A 27,053-nucleotide genomic window follows, 5' to 3' on the forward strand; every position below is an offset into this window, starting at 1 on the left:
AGTAGGAACCCCAGACACAGATGTCACAGAAACCTCCTTTGAAGGTTCGTGTGTGGTAGTTCCAGGCAACTCAACAATGGTTGGTGTAATGGCCTCATCGATGACTGCCGTGGGTAAAGGAGTTGATTTTGGTTCAGGCTCTGCAAAGTAAATGAAAGTAATTGTCAGGATAAGACTTACTTTTTCAAAATGTCTGGATTATTTAGGTAAAGAAGAAAATATATTAATACGTATGAAGATGTACCTGTTTTAACTTGAGCCACCAGTGGCTTGGAGGGCTTTCCTCGCCTGAAACCAATGAGCTTAATGATATATTCAGTATCATCGCTCAAGTCTGTAAGATCAACTGTAGAAACTTTGCCAGGTAATGTTTTTTCGAGTGGTTTCTCAGAACTGTCAGCAGGCTTGTATTGAACAACAAAGCGCTCAAAGACATTTGGATCTACCACCCACGACACCTTCATGCTCTCAGATGTGATGTCAGATATCACAAGTTCATTGGCAGAATCAGTTGGAACCCCAGACTCAGAAGTTATTGACACCTCCTTTGAAGGTTCGTGTGTGGTACTTCTAGGCAACTCAACAACGGTTGGTGTAATGGCCTCATCGATGACTGCCGTGGGTAAAGGAGTTGATCTTGGTTTGGGCTCTGAGAAGTAAATGAAAGTAATTGTAAGCATACCACATACTCTTTCAAAACGTGCGGAATGTTTAAGTAATGAAGAAAAGAAATTGAAAATACGAAATTGTACCTGTCTTAACTTGAGCCACCAGGGGCTTGGAAGGCTTTCCTCGCCTGTAACCAATTAGCTTAATGATATATTCAGTGTCATCGATCAGGCCTGTAAAATCAACTGTAGAAATGTGTCCAGGCAATGTTTTTTCTAATGGTTTCTCAGGGCTGTCAATGGGCTTGCATTGCACAACAAAGCGCTCGAAGACTTTTGGATCTACCACCCACGACACCTTCATGCTCTCAGACGTGATGTCAGATATCACAAGTTCATTGGCGGAATCAGTAGGAACCCCAGACACAGATGTCACAGAAACCTCCTTTGAAGGTTCGTGTGTGGTAGTTCTAGGCAACTCAACAACGGTTGGTGTAATGGCCTCATCGATGAATGCTGTTGGTAAAGGAGTTGATTTTGGTTCAGGCTCTGCAAAGTAAATGAAAGTAATTGTCAGGATAAGACTTACTTTTTCAAAATGTCTGGATTGTTTAGGTAATGAAGAAAATATGTAAAAAAAAATGAAGATGTACCTGTTTTAACTTGAGCCACCAGTGGCTTGGAGGGCTTTCCTCGTCTGAAACCAATGAGCTTAATGATATATTCAGTAGCATCGCTCAAGTCTATAAGATCAACTGTAGAAACTTTCCCAGGTAATGTTTTTTCGAGTGGTTTCTCAGAACTGTCAGCAGGCTTGTATTGAACAACAAAGCGCTCAAAGACATTTGGATCTACCACCCACGACACCTTCATGCTCTCAGATGTGATGTCAGATATCACAAGTTCATTGGCAGAATCAGTTGGATCCCCAGACTCAGAAGTTATTGACACCTCCTTTGAAGGTTCGTGTGTGGTACTTCTAGGCAACTCAACAACGGTTGGTGTAATGGCCTCATCGATGACTGCCGTGGGTAAAGGAGTTGATCTTGGTTTGGGCTCTGAGAAGTAAATGAAAGTAATTGTAAGCATACCACATACTCTTTCAAAACGTGCGGAATGTTTAAGTAATGAAGAAAAGAAATTGAAAATACGAAAATGTACCTGTCTTAACTTGAGCCACCAGGGGCTTGGAAGGCTTTCCTCGCCTGTAACCAATTAGCTTAATGATATATTCAGTGTCATCGATCAGGCCTGTAAAATCAACTGTAGAAATGTGTCCAGGCAATGTTTTTTCTAATGGTTTCTCAGGGCTGTCAATGGGCTTGCATTGCACAACAAAGCGCTCGAAGACTTTTGGATCTACCACCCACGACACCTTCATGCTCTCAGACGTGATGTCAGATATCACAAGTTCATTGGCGGAATCAGTAGGAACCCCAGACACAGATGTCACAGAAACCTCCTTTGAAGGTTCGTGTGTGGTAGTTCCAGGCAACTCAACAATGGTTGGTGTAATGGCCTCATCGATGACTGCCGTGGGTAAAGGAGTTGATTTTGGTTCAGGCTCTGCAAAGTAAATGAAAGTAATTGTCAGGATAAGACTTACTTTTTCAAAATGTCTGGATTATTTAGGTAAAGAAGAAAATATATTAATACGTATGAAGATGTACCTGTTTTAACTTGAGCCACCAGTGGCTTGGAGGGCTTTCCTCGTCTGAAACCAATGAGCTTAATGATATATTCAGTATCATCGCTCAAGTCTGTAAGATCAACTGTAGAAACTTTGCCAGGCAATGTTTTTTCGAGTGGTTTCTCAGAACTGTCAGCAGGCTTGTATTGAACAACAAAGCGCTCAAAGACTTTTGGATCTACCACCCACGACACCTTCATGCTCTCAGACGTAATGTCAGATATCACAAGTTCATTGGCAGAATCAGTTGGAACCCCAGACTCAGAAGTTATTGACACCTCCTTTGAAGGTTCGTGTGTGGTACTTCTAGGCAACTCAACAACGGTTGGTGTAATGGCCTCATCGATGACTGCCGTGGGTAAAGGAGTTGATTTTGGTTCAGGCTCTGCAAAGTAAATGAAAGTAATTGTCAGGATAAGACTTACTTTTTATAAATGTCTGGATTGTTCAGGTAATGATGAAAATATATTAAAGCATATGAAGATGTACCTGTTTTAACTTGAGCCACCAGTGGCTTGGAGGGCTTTCCTCGTCTGAAACCAATGAGCTTAATGATATATTCAGTATCATCGCTCATGTCTGTAAGATCAACTGTAGAAACTTTGCCAGGCAATGTTTTTTCGAGTGGTTTCTCAGAACTGTCAGCAGGCTTGTATTGAACAACAAAGCGCTCAAAGACTTTTGGATCTACCACCCACGACACCTTCATGCTCTCAGATGTGATGTCAGATATCACAAGTTCATTGGCAGAATCAGTTGGAACCCCAGACTCAGAAGTTATTGACACCTCCTTTGAAGGTTCGTGTGTGGTACTTCTAGGCAACTCAACAACGGTTGGTGTAATGGCCTCATCGATGACTGCCGTGGGTAAAGGAGTTGATCTTGGTTTGGGCTCTGAGAAGTAAATGAAAGTAATTGTAAGCATACCACATACTCTTTCACAACGTTTGGAATGTTTAAGTAATTAAGAAAATATATTAAAAATACGAAAATGTACCTGTCTTAACTTGAGCCACCAGTGGTTTGGAAGGCTTTCCTCGCCTGTAACCAATGATCTTAATAATATATTCAGTGTTATCGATCAGGCCTGTAAAATCAACTGTAGAAATGTGTCCAGGCAATGTTTTTTCTAATGGTTTCTCAGGGCTGTCAATGGGCTTGCATTGCACAACAAAGCGCTCGAAGACTTTTGGATCTACCACCCACGACACCTTCATGCTCTCAGACGTGATTTCAGTTATGCGCAATTCATCGGCCGAATCGGTGGGAACTCCACTCTGCGATTCCACCAAAATGTCTCTCGCAGGTAAACGCGTCGTCGTCTCAATTAATTTGGTTGTTGAAACGTCAGCAATACCTCCTGCTGGTGTAAACAACAAAAAATGCCGGTTGAACCTTTGTTTTTTTCTTAACAAAACATCAATATTACATTGTTATATTTAGATCATTAAGACATTGTTATATTTCAAAGTTAAATGAAGCATTATGAAATAAAACATGATCCCTGTTTCAATTTGATTTACTCTCGATTTGGATGTTCTTTTTACTAATAAAGTCTTTATGGCTGTATGCACTTGGCCAGATCATGTCTTTGCATCTTTTCGCAGAACTGTGCATCGGTTTGTATCGTACAAGTAAACTTAAACTTTTGTTGTAAACAATTAACTTTTCACACGATAAGCTATTGACGGTCATATATGGTGTCTGCTAAGTGTCTTAAATAAATTAAACATATTTACACATGTATTGTTTAATACATGTTCCTTTAAAATACATTTACGTGTTTAACATGCCCACGTTTTAAACTGTTCCATCAGTGGCGTCAATGGTTTTTTACATCATGTAACCAATTAGCTTCATGGTATAACCCGAGAAAATTGTTAAGGTCCATTAATTACGGTGTAGGGACTTGGTCCAGGTAGGCCTCTTCAGGACATATATTATGAATCAGAAAATGCTCTCAAGGGTTGATGAATGACGCATGCCATTATGAACGCAGGAAACATACGTAACTTTTATCAAGTGTTGTCGTGTAACTTCATGGATAATGTTACGAACACATCCTGAATTATTTATTAATGCGACTATTTAAATGTAGGGTTTTTATATACATTTCTTCAACTCAATAATGTTATGCAGTATGGATGCGAGGATAAATTCTGCATTTTATTTTGCGAAGGCAACAACTGTATTGCACATCCAATTAGTTTCATTAACAACAAAGGTATTATTATTCTTGGTTCTTTCGGTAAAGTCACGTAGAAGGGAAGTAATAAAATAATTAAACTATATAACGATAAAATTATCATGACGTTTCGACTGCAACACAAGAAATCCGCAGCAAGAAACATTTGAAAAAAAATTAAAATTTTTGCAAAAAAATTATTGCTGTGGATTTCACACCTGATGATGATTGATTGTGTTGCAGTCGAAACGTCGTGGGAATTTAATTGTTTTATATTTTTTATTATTTTATTATTTCCCTTCTATGTGACTTCACCGAAAGAACCAAGAATATGAATACCTGCAGTCACGAAAGCTTTAAATCAAAAGTATTATTCTTTGGGTCTTTCGGTGAAGCCACGTCGATGGAAAAATAATGATACAAAATAAAAAATATCACGACGTTTCGATCGCAACACAAGCAATCTTCATCAGGTGAAAAAATATAGTGGGAGAGCTGCCGAGGCAGGATGTTATGAAGGTTTGAGATGGGTGTAACCCAAGGGTCATACGCGAAGTGGGCGGGGCTAGAGATGAAATTTGCATGTAAATGTAAGATCGGAGAGCTGAGCTACCTCCACGACGACAAAGCTGTGGAGGTGGCCATTGTATTGTGAGATACAGTATTTGCATGTCAATGTAAGAAAAAACGAAAACTACCGCCACATCGAGGAAAGCGAGCAACGGTGGCTGTGTTAGTGAGACATTTAGCCTGTTAATGTAAAGACATTTAACCCGGTAATGTAACTCAGCGAGTCGAAAATAACTGCTAACATCGGCAGGGAGGATGGAAACATCACGGCCAGTTCTGACTTAAACTGGTTAATAACGTCCTTCCAATGATTGCTCAGTTTGTATTTATCTTCTTCTCGGTCGAAATTGTGTTTGTGTTTATATATCTGGATGGCTTCATGAACCAATCTTTGCTGAAAGCCAGTGGGTTTGCAGAGTACCTTCGTCTAGGAAAAATCTATTTTGTGTGTGCCCATAGCATTATAACAATGATCAGCCACGGCTGAGGTATTGGTCCTACCATGTTTCAGATCTGCCTTGTGTTCACGAACAAGGTCCGAAACATGTCGCTAAGTTTCCCCAATGTAACTGCTGCCGCATACACAGCTTAGTTTGTAGACACCGGGGTATTGCATGTCAGGGATCACATCCTTCACAAAAGCAATACACGAGGTGCACTTGGCACATGCAAATTTCGTGTCCAGATTCAATACAATTTCGAGGAAATTACGTCTAATCTGTTTGGTTGTATGAATTATACCTTGTCTATAATTCATATTACAATTCTATCATGCCGACACAGTTGAGACTTATTTAAACCAAGAATGAAAATGACACATGCATAGTATTCCTCTACTGGATTGAGATAATGTCAATTGTATTCATACATTTCATATACGACAAGCTCTTTAAAAGAACAAGTGATGTAACAAATACCTGTTTTAGCTTGAGCCACAAGTGGCCTTGATAATTTCCCACCTCTAGATCCGAGGAGTATAATGACATATTCTGTATCTTCATTGAGGTCCACCAGATCTACCGTAAAAACTTGACCAGGTATCGTTTTATCGAATGGCTTTTCCAGACTGTCACTGGGTTTGAATTGTACAATGAAGTGGTCGAATGTTTCTGTATTTACCACCCAAGATACTTTCATACTGTCTGATGTGATTTCCGTTATGTGTAATTCATCGGCTGAATCAGTGGGAGCTCCGTATTCTGACCGAACTGAAACTTCTTTTGGAGGGACATATTTGGTGGTCTCAGATAATATGTATACAGCTGTTGTGCCTGGTATTTGCTCGATTAACACATCTGGCATTAACGTCACCACTTTTATGTCTGCAAAAGATAAGTCATGTTGATTAGTTAATGCATACAATGATGTCATCAGAATTATATTCCTGTAAATTTGTGTTGTTTATCTTTAGCATTGTAAAAGTAATAAAACAAATACCTGTTGTCACCAGCGCCATCAAAGGTTTGGAGGGCGTTTTCCGCCTGTAACCGATCAACTTAATGGTGTATTCTGTATTTTCAGTCAAGTCTAGCAGATCTACCGTGGAGACTTGACCGGGTAATCTTTTCTCCAATGGTTTCTCAGTACTGGCAGTAGGCGTGTACTGCACAATGAAATGGTCAAATACGTTCGGATCAACCACCCACGAGACCTTGACGCTATTGGGTGCAATTTCCGTTATGTGCAACTCATTAGCCGAAACAACGGGAACGCCTTCGGTTGACTCGATGGAAACTACACTTGGACGTAGCTGCGTGATGGAAGCGGGCAACTCGTATAAACCCGTTGTGCCAGATACTTCTTCCGGTAAAACCTTTGGAGGCAATGTAATCACCTTTTGTTTGCACTCTGTAGGAAATAAAACAAAACTACATATATACAGTGGTAAGGACAGGGAGGCAGTATGACACCGTGATTGTGGGCTCACGGAGGTGATAACATTGACTGTGACGATGCCGACAATGATGGGATTGGCGTGAGGTGTCAAACATGGCGTAGAGACACGTGGCATGCGGGATGGTGGATGATGCCGAAAGCGGCGTCTTGGGACGGAACCGCCAACCGTTTGCTGGAATTTGACGGGAGAGGGCACCTGGCCTGGCTCAAGTGCCGTGATGACGTCACCATCACTGAGTGGTCGAATGGCCTGGTATTGGTGGTGTATCGGTGGCCAAAGTGGAACAGCTGGACGAGACTTACCGAGTAGGATGTTAATGATGGTGTAATGAGGAGAAGGCGGGGGAGGGTGAGGCGAAATTAAGACATGGCCAAGAGACTCAGCACTTGGATGTGTTCACGAATTATAATTAAAAAACATTCTCTTTGTTTATTTAGATTATTTGGCGGCTATAATATTTCCACGTCATAAGCCACTTCGGTGAGCTATCATTTGTGGCCAGGTCGCTTCTGACAAAGAAGCTAATAGCTCAGTGGGCTTTACCTGGTAAAAATAATAATAATTGTTTTTAGTAATTTTCTTACATTTTCTATACAATGCACTCCTATCGTGTTTTGTAATGTTTGTTGCTGTAACTTCCTGAACCTGCCCCTACTGGATATCTGTGAAAAAGAGCTTTATAGCTCGTCCGATTCCTGCAGTATAAAGATTCTGATTCTGAATTAGTGTCGTGTTAGAATAACTTGTGTAGCTTGAGTGAAAGTCACGTAATTTTAGTATGAGGTTTGTGCACTGAATGTCAAAGAGATTGTTTAGTGAATAGTGAAGGTTTGCAGCACAAAGTAGCATGTGCGTTTCGTAACTGGCACATGGTTCATGTGGCATTAGAATGTGTACATTGTAAACGTAGTGTATTAGCTGTGTAACAACAGAATATGGGGATGTATGGTATTTACATTATTGTGTAGTGATATTATAAAGGTCTCACACAGAACTTGTGAGAGGTGTAGATTTGCATAACGGTATTGTGATATTCCCTGGGTACTCTGGACAATGTCTAGCATCATGAGTATCTATTGTCATGTATCATGTCTGGCCTTTGTTTGTTTAACATGCGTGGGGGAGAGGGCTGGGGTGGGAATTGTTGATCTAGATAGAAAGGGAGAAACATGAAATGAGCTGAAGAGATGTCTTCCTGGTGGTGGCAATGAAAAGAGCTTCATGGCTCATCGGATTCCTCTAGTATAAATAAATATTCTGATTCTGACATGAGATGTGGGGGGGCAGAGTAGGGAATGAGTGAACCCAGTACATCCGCAGCAATATGATACATCGACACAGAACGCAGCTACTTTGTGTATAAAGCTACATACTTTTTAAAATAAGCAACAATGGCAAATAGATGCGAAATATAGATATATTTAGATACCTGTTGTGACCTTCGCTGTAAGTGGGTTAGATAGCTTTCCTCGTCTGAAGCCGAGAAGTGCAACTACGTATTCTGTGTTTTCTCTTAGATCCGTGAGTTCAACCGTAGTTGCATGTCCAGGCAACGATTTGTCGACGGGCTTCTCACGAAGGTCAGCGGGATTGTATCGCACAATGAAACGAGTAAACACTCGAGGATCTACTACCCATGACACTCTCATGCTATCGCAGGCAATATCCGTAATGCGCATCTCCTCGGCTGCGTCAGTTGGCGCTCCAAAGGGTGACGGCACAAACATTTCGTGCACGGCCAGCTGAGTGGTCGTATCAAGAAGTTGAGCAGTGACTGTTGTGCCAATAGTCGTTACTTCAGGTAAGAGATCTGTCCCTGTAAGGTATGCAAGGGTAAAAGAGTGTTACACTTTTAACGTATTATTTTTAATATGACACTGAGAATAAGTTAACCATTCTTTGGGTCTTTCGGTAAAGTCACGCAGATAGGTTGAAAGGAAATAACATAAAACTACGACGTTTCGATCGCAACACAAGATGACGGCCACTTGTGTTGTGATCGAAACGTCGTAGTTTTTTGTTATTTTCTTTGAACCTATCCACGTGACTTTACTGAAATACCCAAAGAATATGAATTCCTGCAGTCACGAAAGCTTTAAGTCAAGATTTAATAAGTGAACTGTTCATGGACAGTACATAGATAAAAAATGTTGAAAAATTACCTGTTCTAACTTGTGCCACCAGTGGCTTAGAAGGCTTTCCTCGTCTGTAACCGATCAGCTCAACAGTATACGTGGTATCTTCCGTCAAGTCTGTCAGGTCAATTGTGGAAACTTCGCCAGGCAATGTTTTTTCGAGTGGCGTCTCAGAACTGTCTGCGGGCTTGTAGCGCACGATGAACCGCTCAAAGAGCTTTGGATCTACGACCCACGAAACCTTCATGCTGTATGGGGTAATATCTGTTATATGCAATTCATCGGCTGAATCTGTAGGCGACCCATATGGTGACTGTACTGAAACTTCCTTTTGGTGTGGACGTGTGGTAGCGTCAAGTAACCCAACTACTGTCGGTGTTGCAGATTCATCAACAACTGCAGGTGGAGGAGTTGATATGTATTTGGCCTCTGCAAAGTAAATGAAAACAATTTTAAATGTTACTCTCTCCGTTACAATCCAATTGTATGGTATATTGTAGCAAGGTAACAAAAATGTTAATATATTTTAACAACGTACCTGTCAAAACTTGAGCCACCAGTGGCTTGGAGGGCTTTCCTCGTCTGAAACCAATGAGCTTAATGATATATTCAGTATCATCGCTCAAGTCTCTAAGATCAACTGTAGAAACTTTGCCAGGCAATGTTTTTTCGAGTGGTTTCTCAGAACTGTCAGCAGGCTTGTATTGAACAACAAAGCGCTCAAAGACATTTGGATCTACCACCCACGACACCTTCATGCTCTCAGACGTGATGTCAGATATCACAAGTTCATTGGCAGAATCAGTTGGAACCCCAGACTCAGAAGTTATTGACACCTCCTTTGAAGGTTCGTGTGTGGTACTTCTAGGCAACTCAACAACGGTTGGTGTAATGGCCTCATCGATGACTGCCGTGGGTAAAGGAGTTGATTTTGGTTCAGGCTCTGCAAAGTAAATAAAAGTAATTGTCAGGATAAGACTTACTTTTTCAAAATGTCTGGATTGTTTAGGTAAAGAAGAAAATATATTAAAACATATGAAGATGTACCTGTTTTAACTTGAGCCACCAGTGGCTTGGAGGGCTTTCCTCGTCTGAAACCAATGAGCTTAATGATATATTCAGTATCATCGCTCAAGTCTGTAAGATCAACTGTAGAAACTTTGCCAGGTAATGTTTTTTCGAGTGGTTTCTCAGAACTGTCAGCTGGCTTGTATTGCACAATGAAGCGCTCAAAGACTTTTGGATCTACCACCCACGACACCTTCATGCTCTCAGATGTGATGCTAGTTATGTGCAATTCAACTGCTGAATCAGTTGGAACCCCAAGTATTGATATCACTGAAACTTCTCTTGCCATCCACATCCCAGTGGTATAGAGTTCCTTATCAACGGGTGACTCTGTTGTGGTCTCAGCAATGGGTTTCAATTCTTTTTCTACCAAAAACATTGAACGGTTAGTTTTCATCACTTATAGAACATTGACTTACCACGCATTCACTTTTCACGTTTAAATTAAATAATACTTGACAAATACGATTTTACAACAAAATGTACAAAACATGTTAGAAATAAATTATGTCTCGCCGTAACATATTTTTGGTGATGTTAATGTGTAGCCATGCCACTGTTTTATATTCGTACGAAGTTTTTTTGACAATAATTTTGAAGACAATTGTATTAATGGTGCAAAGGTGTGTGCGATAGGAATGAATTACCGAAAGTGGTTATGGAAAACGTGAAGCTTATCTGCAAGCAAATACTGCTGATACCTCCAGCAAAGATATACTGCCACGCAAGTCATGAAAGCAGAGAGATGGTGCAGCGATGGATGTTTTTTTCAGTTAATATTCCCTGAAAAGGAATGGAAAAAGATGTCAAGGTATTGTATATATATATGCAAGCGTTAACCCTTGGAATGTTTCCTGTGAAGCAAATGGAAATGGCGTTAGTATAAATTTGCAGATGGGATGGAAAATTCCAGCAAGGCGATTCCTACCTGTGGTCACCCGGGCCTTCAGGGGCTTGTAAACCTTCCGTCCCCTCGACGCCACAAGAGAGATCTCATACTCGGTGTTTTGGCGGAGCTCTTTGAGGGCAATGGTTGTCACATTACCGCGCACGGAATATTCCGAGGGCAGTTCGGTGCTTCCGTACGGTTTGTATTGCACGACAAAGTGGTTGTAGATGTCGGGCATGGTCGCCCACGAGACCGTCATGCTGTGCGGCTTGACGTCGTAAATCTGCAGCTCTTTCAGCGAATCAACTGGACTTGCAGTGGGAATTATCACCGACTCCGGCGGCCTCTCTGGGAGATATTCTTTCGTATCCAAATCGGTTGTTTGGTACCCTTTGGTCAAATAGGACAAGTTTAGAGATGAGCGTCAGTATTTTCATTAAAAAAAAACAATTAAACATTAATAATGTTTCAACAAATGGCCATTCCATCCATACAAAGGTCGTTTTTTGCTATGAAATCATCCTCCGTTGAATGCACACTCAGCGAAACACCATTTCATCACGTAATTTTCATGCAAGCTCGATCTCTTATTCGTCTCCTTCGCTTTGTATTAATTGCTGTAGGTGCAAACTGACACGGTGCAGTGTGCCCACAAATACCGTTTCCGAGCCACCGCGGTTGATGATATTATGTCCACTTTTGCTGAGTGGGCAGTCACAAACTCCCATCAACCATAATTTGTGTGTTCAGATGTGGAGAGTGGGACAGGTGGCCACAGGCAATAGGGTTGTGTGTCGTACTGCATCGGTACAGTGTGGGCTTTTATGGATGAGTGGTCACCACAACATTGTGATTGGGCATCTTACCATGCATTTGACGGTTTAAGAACACATGCTACCACATTTTGGCCTTCCCTGCACTGCATTGTACGTCAGACAAATGTACACTCAACTGAATTCGGTTAACTCTCTCTCAGACTTGGCAACACTTGCTAGGTAAACTATTTAAGAACGAGTATACTGCACGCTATAGTAACAAAACGTTTGCAAGGCAAAAATAAATATCAAGAAGTATCATGGTCAGTTGTGCCGATGCTACCACAACTCAACATCTGATCCTTCTGTCAGAGCAGAGCTGCTGCACAGTTGACAACCAAACCTCTTTATAGGGACATAGATTATGCCCCCCACCGCCCCCCAAACAATATAATGGTATCCACATTACCTGACGACAAACCTATCGTACATTCACTCGTTAATTTATTTCACCGAAAGTCTAGCTCGATTGCAAGAATCTCTGTTAACTGGCCATTGTTTTAGACCAAACTTCACAGCAGGCCATTGACATTCAAGACCCACAAACCCAGACGAATGTTCTTTTCCTTATTATATTGCCCGTACTTCCGGTCAGCACGGTTAGCTAGGCACGGTGCGAAAGAAGTTCTACGTACATACGTACATATTTTAGGCTGCGTCATCGGCACGCAAATCTCCGTAAAATTAATTGCAACAAAAAGAAAGAGAGAAATGCACCGTTTCAGGCACTGCATTCTTCAGTTCCCGAAGAAGCTCCCCAGCACTTGGGAGCAAAACGAAAACGATGCACAACGCCGCTCAACAACAAGTGGCACAAACCGAGCACATCAACAACCGTTCAACGCGAGCGCAGCGTCCCGACCGCCGCTCACCGGTGACGAAGCTCTGGATCTGCTTGTCGCTCATCTGGGGGCCGCGAACGGAGTGCAGGATGACGATGTAATGCACGCCCGGGCGCAGGCCCTGCAGCGCGTGCTCCGTCACCGTGGGCTGCAGCGGCACCTCCGTCTTGCGAGCGCCTGGTCTGGTCGGGCCGTAGGTGAGCACGAGGCCGTCCACCAAGGCGGACGGAGAGGTCCAGGACAGCTGCGCCGTGGTGTCCTTCACGTCATCCACCTTGAGATCCTTGGGGCTGTCGATCACTGGGGGGGGGAGGGGGGGACATGTATTTTAACGCGTTGTTTTCACCACCCATGGGAATCTGCCTTAACTGGCCCGACAGCAGCCTAGTTCTGTATCAGAAGCGGTATTCAGAACCTGCGTCTATGTCCTTACTCTTCATGAGCCATAGATGGGCTCAAGACTAAACTAAAATTGTTTTTTTACCAGGTAAAGCTGACTTAGCTATGTCGCTCTTTTTCACAAGCGACCTGGCCACAAATTGAAGCTCTACAAAGTGGCTTTTCACGTGGAAATTTCTAGCAACCAAATATTTTAAATAATCTGTAACTCATGTTTGTTCGGCACGACGTCCCACGTGTCGATCCAACATGCTCGGGGAGCTTGCGGCGACGAAAACAACTTCCTGAAAAATCCTGGATCTGAACCTGCGTTTTTCGGCCACTGCCCACTGAAAATAAAAAATCCCAGCCCATGGGAACAAAACATGGGGCATCCGGGTCTTACAACACGCGGCGCAAAACGTTAAAGCACAACGAGAGCAACACCTCCAGGTGCGCTTACGGGTGCTGAAGAAAGACGTGGTGGGTTGACTCTTCTTGTTGTCCTTTATGGCCACCAGGGAGACGTCGTACTTGACGCCAGGCTTCAGACCCGTCTGCGTGTGGCTCGTCTCGGTGCTGCTCAGCGTCGACAGCAGTCCGTCTGGGCTGTCCTGAAATCACCATTAGGAGCGCGTCGCTAAGTTAGCAACGCGACGGGGGAAAACGTGCGCGTTCAGCCGTGACGCGCCACGGCAATGCGTGATGAGTTGTGTGTGCAATATATACTCTTAGTTTCTTCGGTAAAGTCACGTAGGTAAAAAATGAAATTAAAATAATAAAAATAAATGTAAATTTTATTTTTAATAAAAGTAAATTTAAAAAAATATATATATTTTTTATCAATTTGAATTTCATTTTTTACCTACGTGACTTTACCGAAAAAACTAAGAGTATGAATCCTTGCAGTCACGAAAGCTTCAAATCTGTGCAATATATATTTGTTTGCGTTAAACACGGCCCCATGGTTGAGATGGAGTAGTCCCCGCTCCTGAACCTCCTTTTGATCCTCTCTGAAAGCCTCACCGCCTCTTCTTCATCGCCCATTCCCTCTTACATCCCCTTCCCCCTCCATTTCTTCCCGTCCCTCCCCTTTAGCCCTTCCGTGACACCCAAGTAACCCTCTATTGGGGTCATTCATTCCTCAGCCCTTGCACACAACTTGCCACCTAAATCACTCCGTTATGTTACCGCTTCTTAAAAAAAAACTACTGTATATTAAAAAGCTTATGCCAAGGGCGCTCTTTAAATAGGAAATAAGATAAGAGTACCATTGCCAAGAACATCCGGTATCCCTGCAGCATGTGTTTCGCAAGCCTGACTCTGCAGATGAGGCAAAGAAGATCGAAACCGCTCCAGAGTTAAATTTCGATTTAAAGCTTTCGTGACTGCAGGGATTCATCTTCTTGTTTTTTTTTCGGTAAAGTCACGTAGAAGGGAAGTAACAAAACAATAAAAACAAAACACAACAAAATTAAACAATTCTCACGACGTTTCGGCCACAACGCAAGCAGCCGTCCTCAGGTGAAGAATGAGACACTTCAAGCTAGGAACTTACATATAAACTGGGTTGGGGGTGGTAGAAGAGCGCCTTAACAAAAAGAATGTGCATATCAAGATGAGTTTAGCATATACATGGGAAATGCGCAGGGGGGCGGGGGGGCTTCAAAGTCATACCATGCCCACGAACTATGCAGGATCAAGAGCACCAAGGGGGGGTGCAGGGATTAGCATTAACAAAGGAAAGGAATGCCAATGATATGTAGCTGCAGTAACTAAACAACACCGTAGAAAACTAAGGTATAAACTACATACAAAGACTAAAATATAAACTGCATAGCACCATCAGTATACTTACTATACTCTACAATAAGCTGAGTTACTAACAGCAAGTAATACATTACAATACTACGTCGTAAAAGTTATATAATATCAAACACATACGCCAAGCTCTTAAGGCTAATGGTTACTCCGACTACACAATCCGCAAAGCCATCTCTCCAACCATCAAGAAGGATCCTGTTGAGGAGCCTTTCAAGACCATCACCTTACCTTACATTGCTGGGGTCACAAAAAAGATCTCCAAAATCCTGATTAAACACAAGATCCAGGTCCGATTCAACACAGTACATAAAATCCGTGATCTGGTACCGTCTGTAAAATATGTGGTTCCAGACATACAGCACCCTGGTGTCTACAAACTAAGTTGCCTCTGTGGTAGCAGTTACATTGGACAAACCAAACGACATGTCTCGGACCGCATCCGTGAACATAAAGCTGACCTGAAACACGGTAGGACAAACACCTCAGCCGTGGCAGATCACTGTTACAACTCAGTGGGCTCACATGACATTGACTTCTCCAAGACAGAGGTTCTCTGCAAGCCACCTGGCTATCATGAGAGATTCGTTCATGAGGCGATCCACATATACAAACACAGAGACAATTTTAATCGAGAAGATGGATTCTGGCTTAGCAATCATTGGAAGGACGTAATAAACCATTTTGATACACATTAGGGTAGGTAGAATAATACATAGTGTTATGTTGAAATGTGGTTTATTGCAATACAGTATATAATTTAATGTTGGGTTTATCTATGGCAGTATATAGTACGGTATATGCTCGGTTGATGTAAGAGAATAAAGTTTAGATGGAAGCATATTATATAACTTTTACGACGTAGTATTGTAATGTATTACTTGCTGTTAGTAACTCAGCTTATTGTAGAGTATAGTAAGTATACTGATGGTGCTATGCAGTTTATATTTTAGTCTTTGTATGTAGTTTATACCTTAGTTTTCTACGGTGTTGTTTAGTTACTGCAGCTACATATCATTGGCATTCCTTTCCTTTGTTAATGCTAATCCCTGCACCCCCCCTTGGTGCTCTTGATCCTGCATAGTTCGTGGGCATGGTATGACTTTGAAGCCCCCCCGCCCCCCTGCGCATTTCCCATGTATATGCTAAACTCATCTTGATATGCACATTCTTTTTGTTAAGGCGCTCTTCTACCACCCCCAACCCAGTTTATATGTAAGTTCCTAGCTTGAAGTGTCTCATTCTTCACCTGAGGACGGCTGCTTGCGTTGTGGCCGAAACGTCGTGAGAATTGTTTAATTTTGTTGTGTTTTGTTTTTATTGTTTTGTTACTTCCCTTCTACGTGACTTTACCGAAAAAAAAAAAATCAAGAAGACGCTCCAGAGTTCACTCGCTCAAACAATATTGGTCGCGAAAGGCAATAGGCCGCTAGACTAAATCTTTATTTTACTTGTAAGTTTTTATACACGTGATGGAATTCTCCTTGTATGTGCTTTTCCGAATGAGCTATCATTGCAATGGTTGGCATAGTAGCCAACTGGACAGACAATTGGGCTTAAGAGGGTGGTAATTACAAAGTAACTGGTGGAAAGCCCGACGCGATCCGTTGATTCCCCCTGCTTCCACACACACACGCTGTTGCTCCACATCATCATCCAGCAGTGGATTCACAATAGCTGATGATAATCCACTGATAGATACTCCACTAAAGTACGTAGGCAAGCGTGCTAAATCGTCGGTGTGCGTGGGTTGCACTGCTTGTTGTTCGGCAAGCTCCTTTCGTTCCGCGTGCTGGGCAGCTTCTGCGGTTCCTCAAGATGCCTCCAGCACGCTGGGTGAAACGTCGGACGTCGTGCCCAACGAACACGCCGACGCAAACGACAACACAACAGAGGGCTTGTGTATCCAGCACGCAGCCACGGACACCAACGCAGCACGTCCTGAGGCAACCTTTGTCAGCCGAAACGTTGGCACCCTTGCTCGCCGTTCGACTCACCTCGGACGTGAACGTGATCTCCCAGCTCTCGACGGGGAAGGGTAGAGCTGCCCACCCCACCTGCACTGAAGACTCCGTGATGTAATTGAAGGACATTTCTTTGGGGCCGATGAAAGCTGAAAACGGAAAGACACAAACGCTGACATTTAATCTCCACAAGGTCGGTGGGGGGGGGGGGGGCGGTCGTGCGATTTGTCTCTCGTTGCGGAACTCCGCGGTCTGAGCCACTTGGCCGACCCTGGTTAATACTGCGGGCGTACTGAATCGTAAAACAAAAATGCGCGCCGTCTGCGTGACTATTCTTGAAAAAGGAAAAAAAAGGCCACTGCGTGCCAGCAGCGTCTCGGTCCACTTTTTGTGAAACCGGCGGTGAAGTACTCAGAACAGAGTAACATACGTAGCGGTCGTTGCCCCCCGAATGTGAAACTTAGCAGGGACCTTCTGAAAGAGGAGCATTAGGATTCGGTGAGGCTTTTCTTGGTAAATGAACGTTGATAATAATATGGTCACATGGGGTGGAACGGTGGTGCAGCGGTTGGCACTCTGTGCCATGAAACCCGCAAGGCAAGTTCGATGCTCAGCCACGGCTATATCTGAACTGTTCACCACTGTGCTTTGACTATCATGGTGAAGTATAGTCAAACAACCCATCTAACTGACATGGCATGAATTGTTAATCAGTTGTAAATTATTAAAAAAGCTTGCACATTTCTTTAGGTTGTAGGCTATGCATACTTATAAAAAATATATTATTTATGCAGCGTTACGTTCATGTGATCTTTTATTTTACTACATGTACTGTGTATACGTAGAGCCCTTTTGTCAATCCACTGCTGGATGAGGGCCATCTTTGCATTACGAGGGTTAAGAGGATTGTTTGACCATGCTTCATGACGCCGATCATTGGGGGTTGGTGAAGGCTGAGAGCCTAGATGCGGAAGCCAAGAAGTATAGTACAACAATGGATTCTACTCCCCAACCAATAGCCCCACTGCCATATGACAACCTACTATATGCATGGTAGACGCCATTTCAGGCGCAAAACCTGCTAAGCTTCTGCGACCTAACGAGATCACATGCAATGTAGGCTATTCGCCAGAGGGCATGTAATATATATTACGTAGTATCAACTAATATGTTGCTCATATCACAGTATTTACAGGAAGTCATTACAGTTGTGAGAATCGAGTAGCAAATCTGACAATGCGTTAGCACCATAACTGAATGACATAAAAGGCTTAAAAGACAAATAATCCATTTGGAACTCTCGCTAAGCACTGCGATGTCACGTGACGGAGAACGGCCCATATAAGGAGATGTTATAGAACTATTTATGAGATTCCCTCAAGTGACCACTTTCATCTACAAGAGAGAGGCTGCACTTTCCCACGTGCCTTGCAGGATAAATATTTGTCTCACGGCAGTAAAACTGACATTTTTAATCAAAATAACAACTCGCTACACGGGTGGATGAGACCCATGTCAAACCCAGGATCTCAGCAGTTAGAACTCATTGCTAGCGCAGAGGTACCACGTGGCACATCGAATATTTCTCAACTTCATCTCTACAGCACAATTGACGACGTGCATCATGACACCCAAAACAGTGATTGGGGGGGGGGACCCCATCTCAATGGCACGGCAACGCAAACGCCGATGCACAAACACAAAAGCGGGGGGGGGGGGCAGTCTCGCGGAGCTCACGCGTGCTGCAGTCCTCCCCGACGAAGCCTTTGTCGCAGACGCAGATGCCGTTGTCGCAGAAGCCGTGTCCGTTGCAGTCGTTGGGGCAGCTGAGCACACTGCACTCGGGGCCGGTGAACCCCGGCTCGCACACGCACCTCCCGGCCACGCACTTCCCGCGGTCGCTGCAGTCGTTGGCACACGCTCCCCCCTCGCCGCAGTCCTCGCCGCCATACCCCTTCTGGCAGACGCACCGTCCGTTGACGCAGCGGCCGCGGTTGTTGCAGTTGTTGGGGCACCGCGACTCGCGGCAGTCCTCTCCCGAAAAGCCCCGGGCGCACAAGCACTTGCCGTCGACGCAGCGGCCCCTGCCGTTGCAGTCGTTGGGGCAGCCCGGCTGGGAGCAGTCGGCGCCCACGAAGCCCCGCTCGCAGACGCAGACGCCGTTGACGCACACGCCGCGGTTGCTGCAGTCGTTGAGGCAGGTGGCCTGCCCGCAGTCGGGACCGCCGAAGCCCTCCTCGCAGTCGCAGACGCCGTCCACGCAGGTGCCGCGCCCGCCGCAGTCGCTGGGGCACGCCGGCTGGGAGCACGTCTTGCCCGTCCAGCCCTTGTCGCAGACGCAGCCGCACGACTCGGTGCTGAAGGTGCCGTGCCCGTTGCAGGGCGACGCGATGTCTGTGCCACCTGCGAAAGAGGGTGGGCGCCGCCGGTGGATGTTGGGTCAAGTGAACGGAGAGTCGGAGACTGCGTAGGGGTTGGTGTAGAAGCAAACTATGCAACTCGTCGCCGTTGCAATGGATGCTGTTTTATAACAGTTAAAAAATATACGGCAGTTGGCGAATGTTTTGGTAAAATGACCTTCTGCTGCTCACTGTGGAAAAGGGTCATGGAACTTGTGATATATATTTGCAGGAAAAAAGGCAAAATGTCACGCAATTATCCCTTTCATGAGTAACTGAAATCACAAACATTTGGTCAAAGGTTTCGTGCAGACATTTTAAAACCTAAAACTCTATGAACATTTACTTGAGTGTGGCATTCATTGGCCTAAGTAGCCAAGAATTTGAGTGGAAACTACGTGGCGCTAATGTTGAATAAAGCAGGCTAAAAAAGTAAAAAAAACTACTAGTTTACAAAAAATACTAATATACATTAGATTGTTTCGTCACGTTCTAGACAATGCTAATTATGAAGGCAACAAAATGTAGAGTCACCCTTTGCCGAAAGGAGTATATGTTTAAGTTTGTTTTCCCTTTTCACAGGCTTTAAACCACATTCCAGCCCTGCGGTTTCAAATTTACATGAATGTGTTTTGGCGAACATTTCTCCGGTTACTTTCATAACTTTTTCGTGAAGGTGAAATAGGATGGGGGGGGGCGATGATGCCAGGCACATGGTGACAAAGCATCCAGGGGGTGCCAACGAATCCCAGGGCAGTCCACGTAGTCGTGTAGCGGTGGTGGGGGGAGGTCGTCTAATTGAACTTTTAAAACTATAAACTCAACCATTTTTTATTTTGCCAGGTAAGGCTCACTGAGCTATGTCGCTCTTTTTCATAAGCGACCTGGCCACAAATGATAGCTCAATGAAGCGGCCTTGTCGTATGTGGAAACTTTATAGCAGCCAAATACTCTACAGGCATATTGATTTGAAAACGTGGAGGGGAAAAACCGGAGGACCCAGAGAAAAAATGCATGCGACCACAGGGAGAGAGACATGCAAACTTCATGTATACAGGCGTGAGGGTCAAGATCGAACCCGCGACATCGTGTATACCAGGCGGGGTAGTTAACATCTCGCCACCGCGAGATTTTAACTGTATTGTTTATCTGCCCCATTGGAATTGGACAACGCATGACGGACCTACGGCTCCGGGCGCTGCTCCGCAGCACGCGGCAGAGGAGCACTGCTGGCGCAGCGATGAGATCTCCTGCTCCATGAGCTCCACGCGCCGCACGAGCTCCCGCAGGTCGGGAAGCCCCTCCGTGCTGCACCCGCACGCCCGCTTGGGGATGCTGATGCGGTGCGTGAACACCACCTGGCCGCCCGTCTCGTGCGTCTTCTGCGTGAAGGTGCCCAGGTCTGACTCGCCGCCGCCGATGTCGCCGTCGCCGCTACCGCTGCCGACCACAGACCTGGAGTCGAAGCCGGCGCCGTCGGGGGGGCCCGCGTCCAGATCGACGGCACACAGCGATCCTGGCGGGACATTGATGTTGTACACGTGGTGGAAGACTATGGGCTGCAGCTGCTGCTCGTCCGAGCCGCCGCCCAACGTCAGGTTGCGGTGCGGCAAGTCGTGTGGGGCGGCGCCGACGCTGCCCGGCTCGTGCCGGTGCGTCTCCACCGTCAGGCTGGCGGCCGACGCGCTGGCTACAAGTGCCAGCAAAACGATGGCGGGCAGCAGCGGCGATGGAGTCTTTGGAAGGAGGGCCATGGCGCCGGCCGAGCTGGTCGCTCGACGGCGGATGGAGGGGGGGCGGGTGAGGAGGTGCGGTGGTGACGGTAAGCCTGGCGAGGACTTGCACTGGAGTCTCGTGCGGTTCTTCTTATCTGATGTGTCGAAATGAAGAAGAATCGTACCGAGCCTGCGAAAGAATTGACATCAACAAAATTGCTATGAATGCCGCTCTTGCGTTTAGTCCACAAAAAGTTCGAGGTGCCCTCTAGCCGGGCCACTTTTCTAGATTTTCGAAATCTCGAAAATGATGGGGAAAAGTGCAGCCCTGCAATTGCTTGCTCTGAGCGCTGCTGGAAATAGGGCTTCCACCAGCGGGAGCTCTAGAGAGATGATCTCGAAGGTATTTGGCCTTCCATACTGGTCATACACCTTGGAATTGGTGGGACTACCTGCACTTTACCCCACCACACGTAATCTGCCAATAGACAAACTGGGGTGCATATATTTTTCCTGCTCAGTGAATAGAGGTTTGGGGGGAGGGGGGGGTTAAGAAAGTGGTACCATTACTGCTGTGCTGGGAGACCAAACCAGCATCCTCTGGAAAACAAATGTCTGTTATATTCAAATGATATTAAATTGGATTTGAAACTATGGCAGTGTATAGATTTTTTTTTTACCTGCCACACACAAATGCCAGTGAGACACTTGTCGCGAATACATTGCTGAGTTTCCCCGCATTCTCAAATAACTTTGTAACAATTCCAATAATAAAAACCACGTGATTCCAATGCTGTCACATTTCAGGGCTAAGCTATGACAACAACAAAATAACACCAGCATATTATATAAATGTTTAACATGATACTGGTGCCTCTGGGACCAGTCTTCAAGCCGCCACTACTGAAAGCTTAGGACCAATTCCAGCCTTCGGCCATCCATGAATAAACTGGGGTTTGAAGTGTTGCGAGTTGATCATCTTAGCCCACTCACCAATGACCATCACGTTAAATTCAGCTCTGAGATGAAACTAATACAAATTGGCTACCATGTGACAATTTGCTCGAGAGTCGGGAGTGCGGGAAGATGGATAGCAAATCTCTCATGAAGAGATCTCAGATGTGGTGGCCTCTGCTTCGGATAGCCATTCCCTAACACTCAGGGTTCTTCTGCCGCAGTGAGTGGCGTTGATACATTCATGTCGAGGCGAGTGAGTGAGCCAGTGGACGGCCTGGTTGACAGTGACTTATCAAAGCGGGCTGCGGTAGTTGGTGTTACCATGTGGTCCGTGGTGCGAGACGTACAGGGTGGTGTGTCGCTCAGCGAGAGTTTAAAATGGGACACGATGTCTCATGCAATAATGGCAAAAGCGCAAATGGAATAAAACTGGGAAAAATATTCGCGCGATCTCAGATGGTAGCATTTCAGGTGCCACGATAAATACAACAGACGCATTTGTGTCTCCAACACAAACAAATATAAAATGATGTTTGCTCTTATGCCACGTTCCCACCACGTTATGACATTCAGCGCGAGAGCTGAGAAATCACACGGAGTGTACACACTCCGCTTAAAATGTACTACTGCTGAAATGAACAATACGGGGTGGAACGCTCTCTTTTGAGTTGTACATCTGTACGTATTTTATCCACAGTTCCCACGCACTCACGAAACAAAGATCCCCCATATGACCTTCACAGACTGTTCGGGCAACTGCTGTGAGTGAGCACCACGCGCGCGCACACACACTTGCTGGAAAACCAACCACCGCATTGCGAGATCCCACGTGGCATGCACGTGCAAAGTTACTGCTTTCACTTCAAGGTGCTTCGAATAGTTTGTTGAATACGTTAAATGAACGGCAATAAATCCTTGTCACTCTGGTCCCTCCGTGATACGCACGTTCTCCCCCCCCCCCCACGTCGTACTAGGCACCAATATCACAGTGATCTGTCGATTGAAATCGATTATTGTGCTCGCGATGCGTCGAGTGAGAACCGATTAATTATAATTCGTGAAAATCATTATGCGATTATGTTAAACTAAACTTTTTTTACCGAATAAGGCCCACTGAGCTATATCGCTCTCGTTTAGAAGCCACCTGGCCACAAATGATAGCTCACAACGAAGTGGCTTGTCACGTGCCAATTTATAGCAGCCAAACACTCTAAACGCATGTTTATTCTAAATGTGGAGGGAAAAATCGGAAGCCCTGGAGAAAAGTCCACACGTCCATGGGGAGAGACATTCAAACTCCAAATATACAGCAGGCGTCAGGGTCTGTGGATTGAACCCACGACCTCCTGTATACCAGGCAAGGTAGTTAACATCTCGCCATGTGGGTACAACGATGCGCTGCAAGTGATCTGCTAACAGGTGAACAGCAGTCGTTAAATAATGCAATTTGACTCGGAAAAGCCTCGCAGAATCTCAATGTTTTTTTTTCCACAAGAGTATCGCATCGGGGTTGCTTGGCCAATTCGAATTGGTGAGGAAATTAACACTGCACAGACTGATTCAACACACAGGCACACCAAAAATATTTAGTCATAAAGTAGACTTCAATAATAATATTAATTAAAACAGCTAAATCTCAGAAGCGAAACGGTTGGTTCAAAATGGACCTTGCTTTCATGGCCGACATGCATAACAGGTGTTATAGGCCACATAGTGAGTAACACAGGGCGGTGCAGGAAAACACTGGTCAACAAAAAAAAATTCTGGCCTGGACTTTTGCAGCTGTTTTAGACTAATTTCAGGGTGCTGATTCCAAATCTGATCTCAGATTTGCTCTATCACATCATTTTTATGCTATCGGCATACCCAATTTTCATTGATTTTACCCTAAATTAACTCTGTCACTTATGATTGCAAGTTGTTGCGAGTCAGTGACTGCTTTAGTGTTAAAATATGGTGCTGTATTTCTAGGATAGTGTGTTTATAATATTATTTTATGTAGATATCCACATTTATATAATATTTTTCTTCCGCAGTTTTTATTGAAAATGCAATATTTGATATCTCAAAAACCTGATGTGATAGACAAAAACTGATGCCAGATTTGGAATCAGCACCGCAAAAATTACCTTAAAATCGTTGGAATACCTTATGCCAGAAAAAGTGTGTTGACCAGTGAAATCCGTCACGCATTTCTGTGGTCCCCCACAGCTATGCTCCTCGTCATCACCAACCTGCGTCGACCCCCCCCCCGCCCCGCCCCGCCCCCCGGGGATCTCTCATCAGTGCGAGCGGGTCGACAAAATGCCGAACAGCACCGCCAGGCATAGGCAGTCACCCGCACAAACAACTATCCTTAGCTACCGAGGGTTCCAAGGAAATTATGGGCGTCTTCAGGGTGATGTCATGTTTTGTGGGATCAATGCTCTTGCCCATACGCCCGCCAGCCCGCCAGCCCGCCCGCCCGCCCGCCTGCCCATCAGTGTGAGGTTTACATTCCTTCGAGCACTCGTTCAGTAATATTTTCCGTAACGCAACGCACGCTTAATGCGCACGCTGGCGTGGCCTCTCCCATCTGCATAGAGACAGATTAGCCAAACAAACTTTTATGTGTGTGTCTGGGGGGGGTGGATTGGATTTAATCCCAAATTTCTTCTCTGTTCATGTTTAAATGCCTTTATATATAATGTTTAGGCATGACATCATGCCCTATTAGTTATTTCCAATATAATTTTCTTTTCAGATTTTTTTTGCTGTTGTTTGACCTTTACACGAAGACAGTTTTTTTCGAATTTGGACGCTGCTTTGGCGTCACGGTCGGCAACACCACCGCAACTTACGATCCAGCGGTTCGGCAGTGCAATTCGATCTCCTCGCACGGCAGTTTAAGCAATGTGGCACGTATTTTTAAAAATATATATCTCCCGATCTCACTACAAGGCAGTTTAAAGAGCTGCACCTTAGTTCGTTAATTAATTGGCATGTCAAGTGTCATGGGGTAAAGTGTGGGTGCTTAGACCTCTAATAATAATGATACTTTCATTGTATTTCACGCCATTCATGCCAACAGCATCCCACAACGCTGCGCATTGATTAAATATATGAGGACCAAATCCCATGCAACATGGTTGGCTACGCACGGCTCGAAAAGAAGCCCAACACACACACACGTACATACCAAGCGAACGAAAACATTACGACCACCCAGCAAAATAAAAACATTTATAAACATTTGAAGAGTTTGCCAACAAAACTAAAATTACCCACGCACAACAACAAAAGGTTATCACAGCCTCTTGCAAGACATCTGACCGGCATGGAAGAGTAGGCTAAATAACCTTTAGAGCACCCTCTAATCTGCGTATCGCATGCCCGGTGAGTTGCTTGAGCGCTGAGAGTTGATGGGGGAGGAGGTAGAGTGAGGGGGGGGGGTCAAATAGCAAGGGAGGAAAAAGACCACACCACGTTAACTCCTAAAAGGAAGTTATTGCTCCTGCACATTTATCCAAGCTGATTTATTCACCGGCAACACTTTGCCACCGGTGGCAATCATTCACCCGCCTGGCAAGTGATCCTATTCCTGGCGGCGCAGGCGAGACCACCAGAAGCACAGCGGGTGGGCTGGGGGGGGGGCGCTTCTCCACGGCTGTTTTTAACGCAGCTCTCGTTCCCCCCCCCCACACCCCCCTCCGCCACTGGGCAGTGCAGTTCCCAACGCAGCGGGGTCAGACGAGCGGCTCACTGGGAGCGTCTTCTTCTGACAAAGCGTACAAGCCCAGGAAAGTTGCCACTTTAATTAAGCAAGCGAACAAACGGAGCACTCGTGCCGCTAGGACCTGAGCTCCCCCCTCCCCCTCTGTTTGTTTGGGAAACATTTTAAAGGTCGATTCATAATAGATTGATAATTTTCTTGGTTCTTTCGGTAAAGTCACGTAGAAGGGAAATAATAATAAAAATATATATATATAAAATAAATTAATATATTATTATAATATTATTTATTTTATTATGCTTTATTTTATTATTATTTTATTATGTCCCTTCTATGTGACTTTACCGAAAGAACCAAGAAGATGAATCTCTGCAGTCACGAAAGTTTTAAATCGAAAGATTGATTATTGTTTCGGCCGCCACGTGACGATCCGCTCGGATTTGTGCTGAGAGACAGTCCCACCGTCCGACCCAGCCAGATATGAATTTGTCGCAGCATCTGAGCGTTTAAACCAGGGGTCGGCAACCAAAATAACAAGAAGAGCCATTTCTTTCCAATTCGGTACAAAATTCAGTATTTCAAGAGCCGCAATGCATCTGAGTACATACTGTACATACGTACATATCGTCAAGAAGCAGCCCGTAAAGAGCCGCATGCGGCTCCGGAGCCGTAGGTTGCCGACCCCTGGTTTAAACAATGCGCCGATTGTAACGGTTTAAAACTCGTTGGTCAAGTTAAAGAGCAATTCTCACAAGCAAGTTTGTTTTAGTTAATCGACAGAATTGTCCAAATTCCGGAGAGCTGACGCGTGTTAAACGTGTGTACACCACGTGACAATTACATTTGTTTGGCCGTGTTGCGCGGTGGAGTTTTGTTTTTTACACAAATTTGCCCGAACCAACGATATATTATGATTCATAATAATATTGGCTGCAAAAACCATGTGTGTTGCATTTTAAAGGGCGTGCGCCTTGATTAATGTGCTAGTCACCATAACGCGTGTATATTCTTCAATAAATCTCACCAGTCTGTGCAGTTGTGCAAGGGCGAAAGCCAACATGTGTCATCTAGTGGGGCCATCCCTAGGACCAGCGACATCTGTTGAATTGTCTCCTCAACAAAAATCGCGCTTACACCGATGTCAGAATCATGAGCAGTCTCTTTACATATTGAAACATGCGCTGTGACTGCATCCCAGAAATACATCGATCACGCTGCACGCCGGTGGGTTCTGCCATCACCAGCAAATGACAAAATAAACTGTGACACCGGCACTGTTCCAATGTCCATTAATACTCCTAAAGCGCTCATCCAAAGCAAATACATAAATAAATAAACATATAAATCACGTTCCGCCCAGCCACCCAATGACCGAGATCATCCCTATCATATTTCATTTGGCCATACC

The 27,053-nt window shown here is 44.6% G+C and overlaps 1 protein-coding gene across 1 annotated transcript in view; it reads right to left on the bottom strand.

Moving 5' to 3' along the window:
- Positions 1-27,053, bottom strand: part of LOC144948359 (tenascin-R-like) — a 185,455-nt gene that overhangs the window by 91,122 nt on the left and 67,280 nt on the right. Inside the window, exons 2-9 of the mRNA XM_078877786.1 lie at positions 20,906-21,028; positions 20,445-20,832; positions 19,119-19,265; positions 18,600-19,025; positions 16,896-17,011; positions 13,541-13,691; positions 12,730-12,999; positions 11,082-11,432 (exon numbers count right to left, since the gene is read on the bottom strand). Coding sequence (XP_078733912.1) covers positions 11,082-11,432; positions 12,730-12,999; positions 13,541-13,691; positions 16,896-17,011; positions 18,600-19,025; positions 19,119-19,265; positions 20,445-20,832; positions 20,906-21,028 — 1,972 coding nt within the window. The remainder of the gene's footprint in view (positions 1-11,081; positions 11,433-12,729; positions 13,000-13,540; positions 13,692-16,895; positions 17,012-18,599; positions 19,026-19,118; positions 19,266-20,444; positions 20,833-20,905; positions 21,029-27,053) is intronic.

This window comes from Lampetra fluviatilis, chromosome 49 (assembly GCF_964198595.1).
Source record: "Lampetra fluviatilis chromosome 49, kcLamFluv1.1, whole genome shotgun sequence".
Classification (NCBI taxonomy): domain Eukaryota; kingdom Metazoa; phylum Chordata; class Hyperoartia; order Petromyzontiformes; family Petromyzontidae; genus Lampetra; species Lampetra fluviatilis.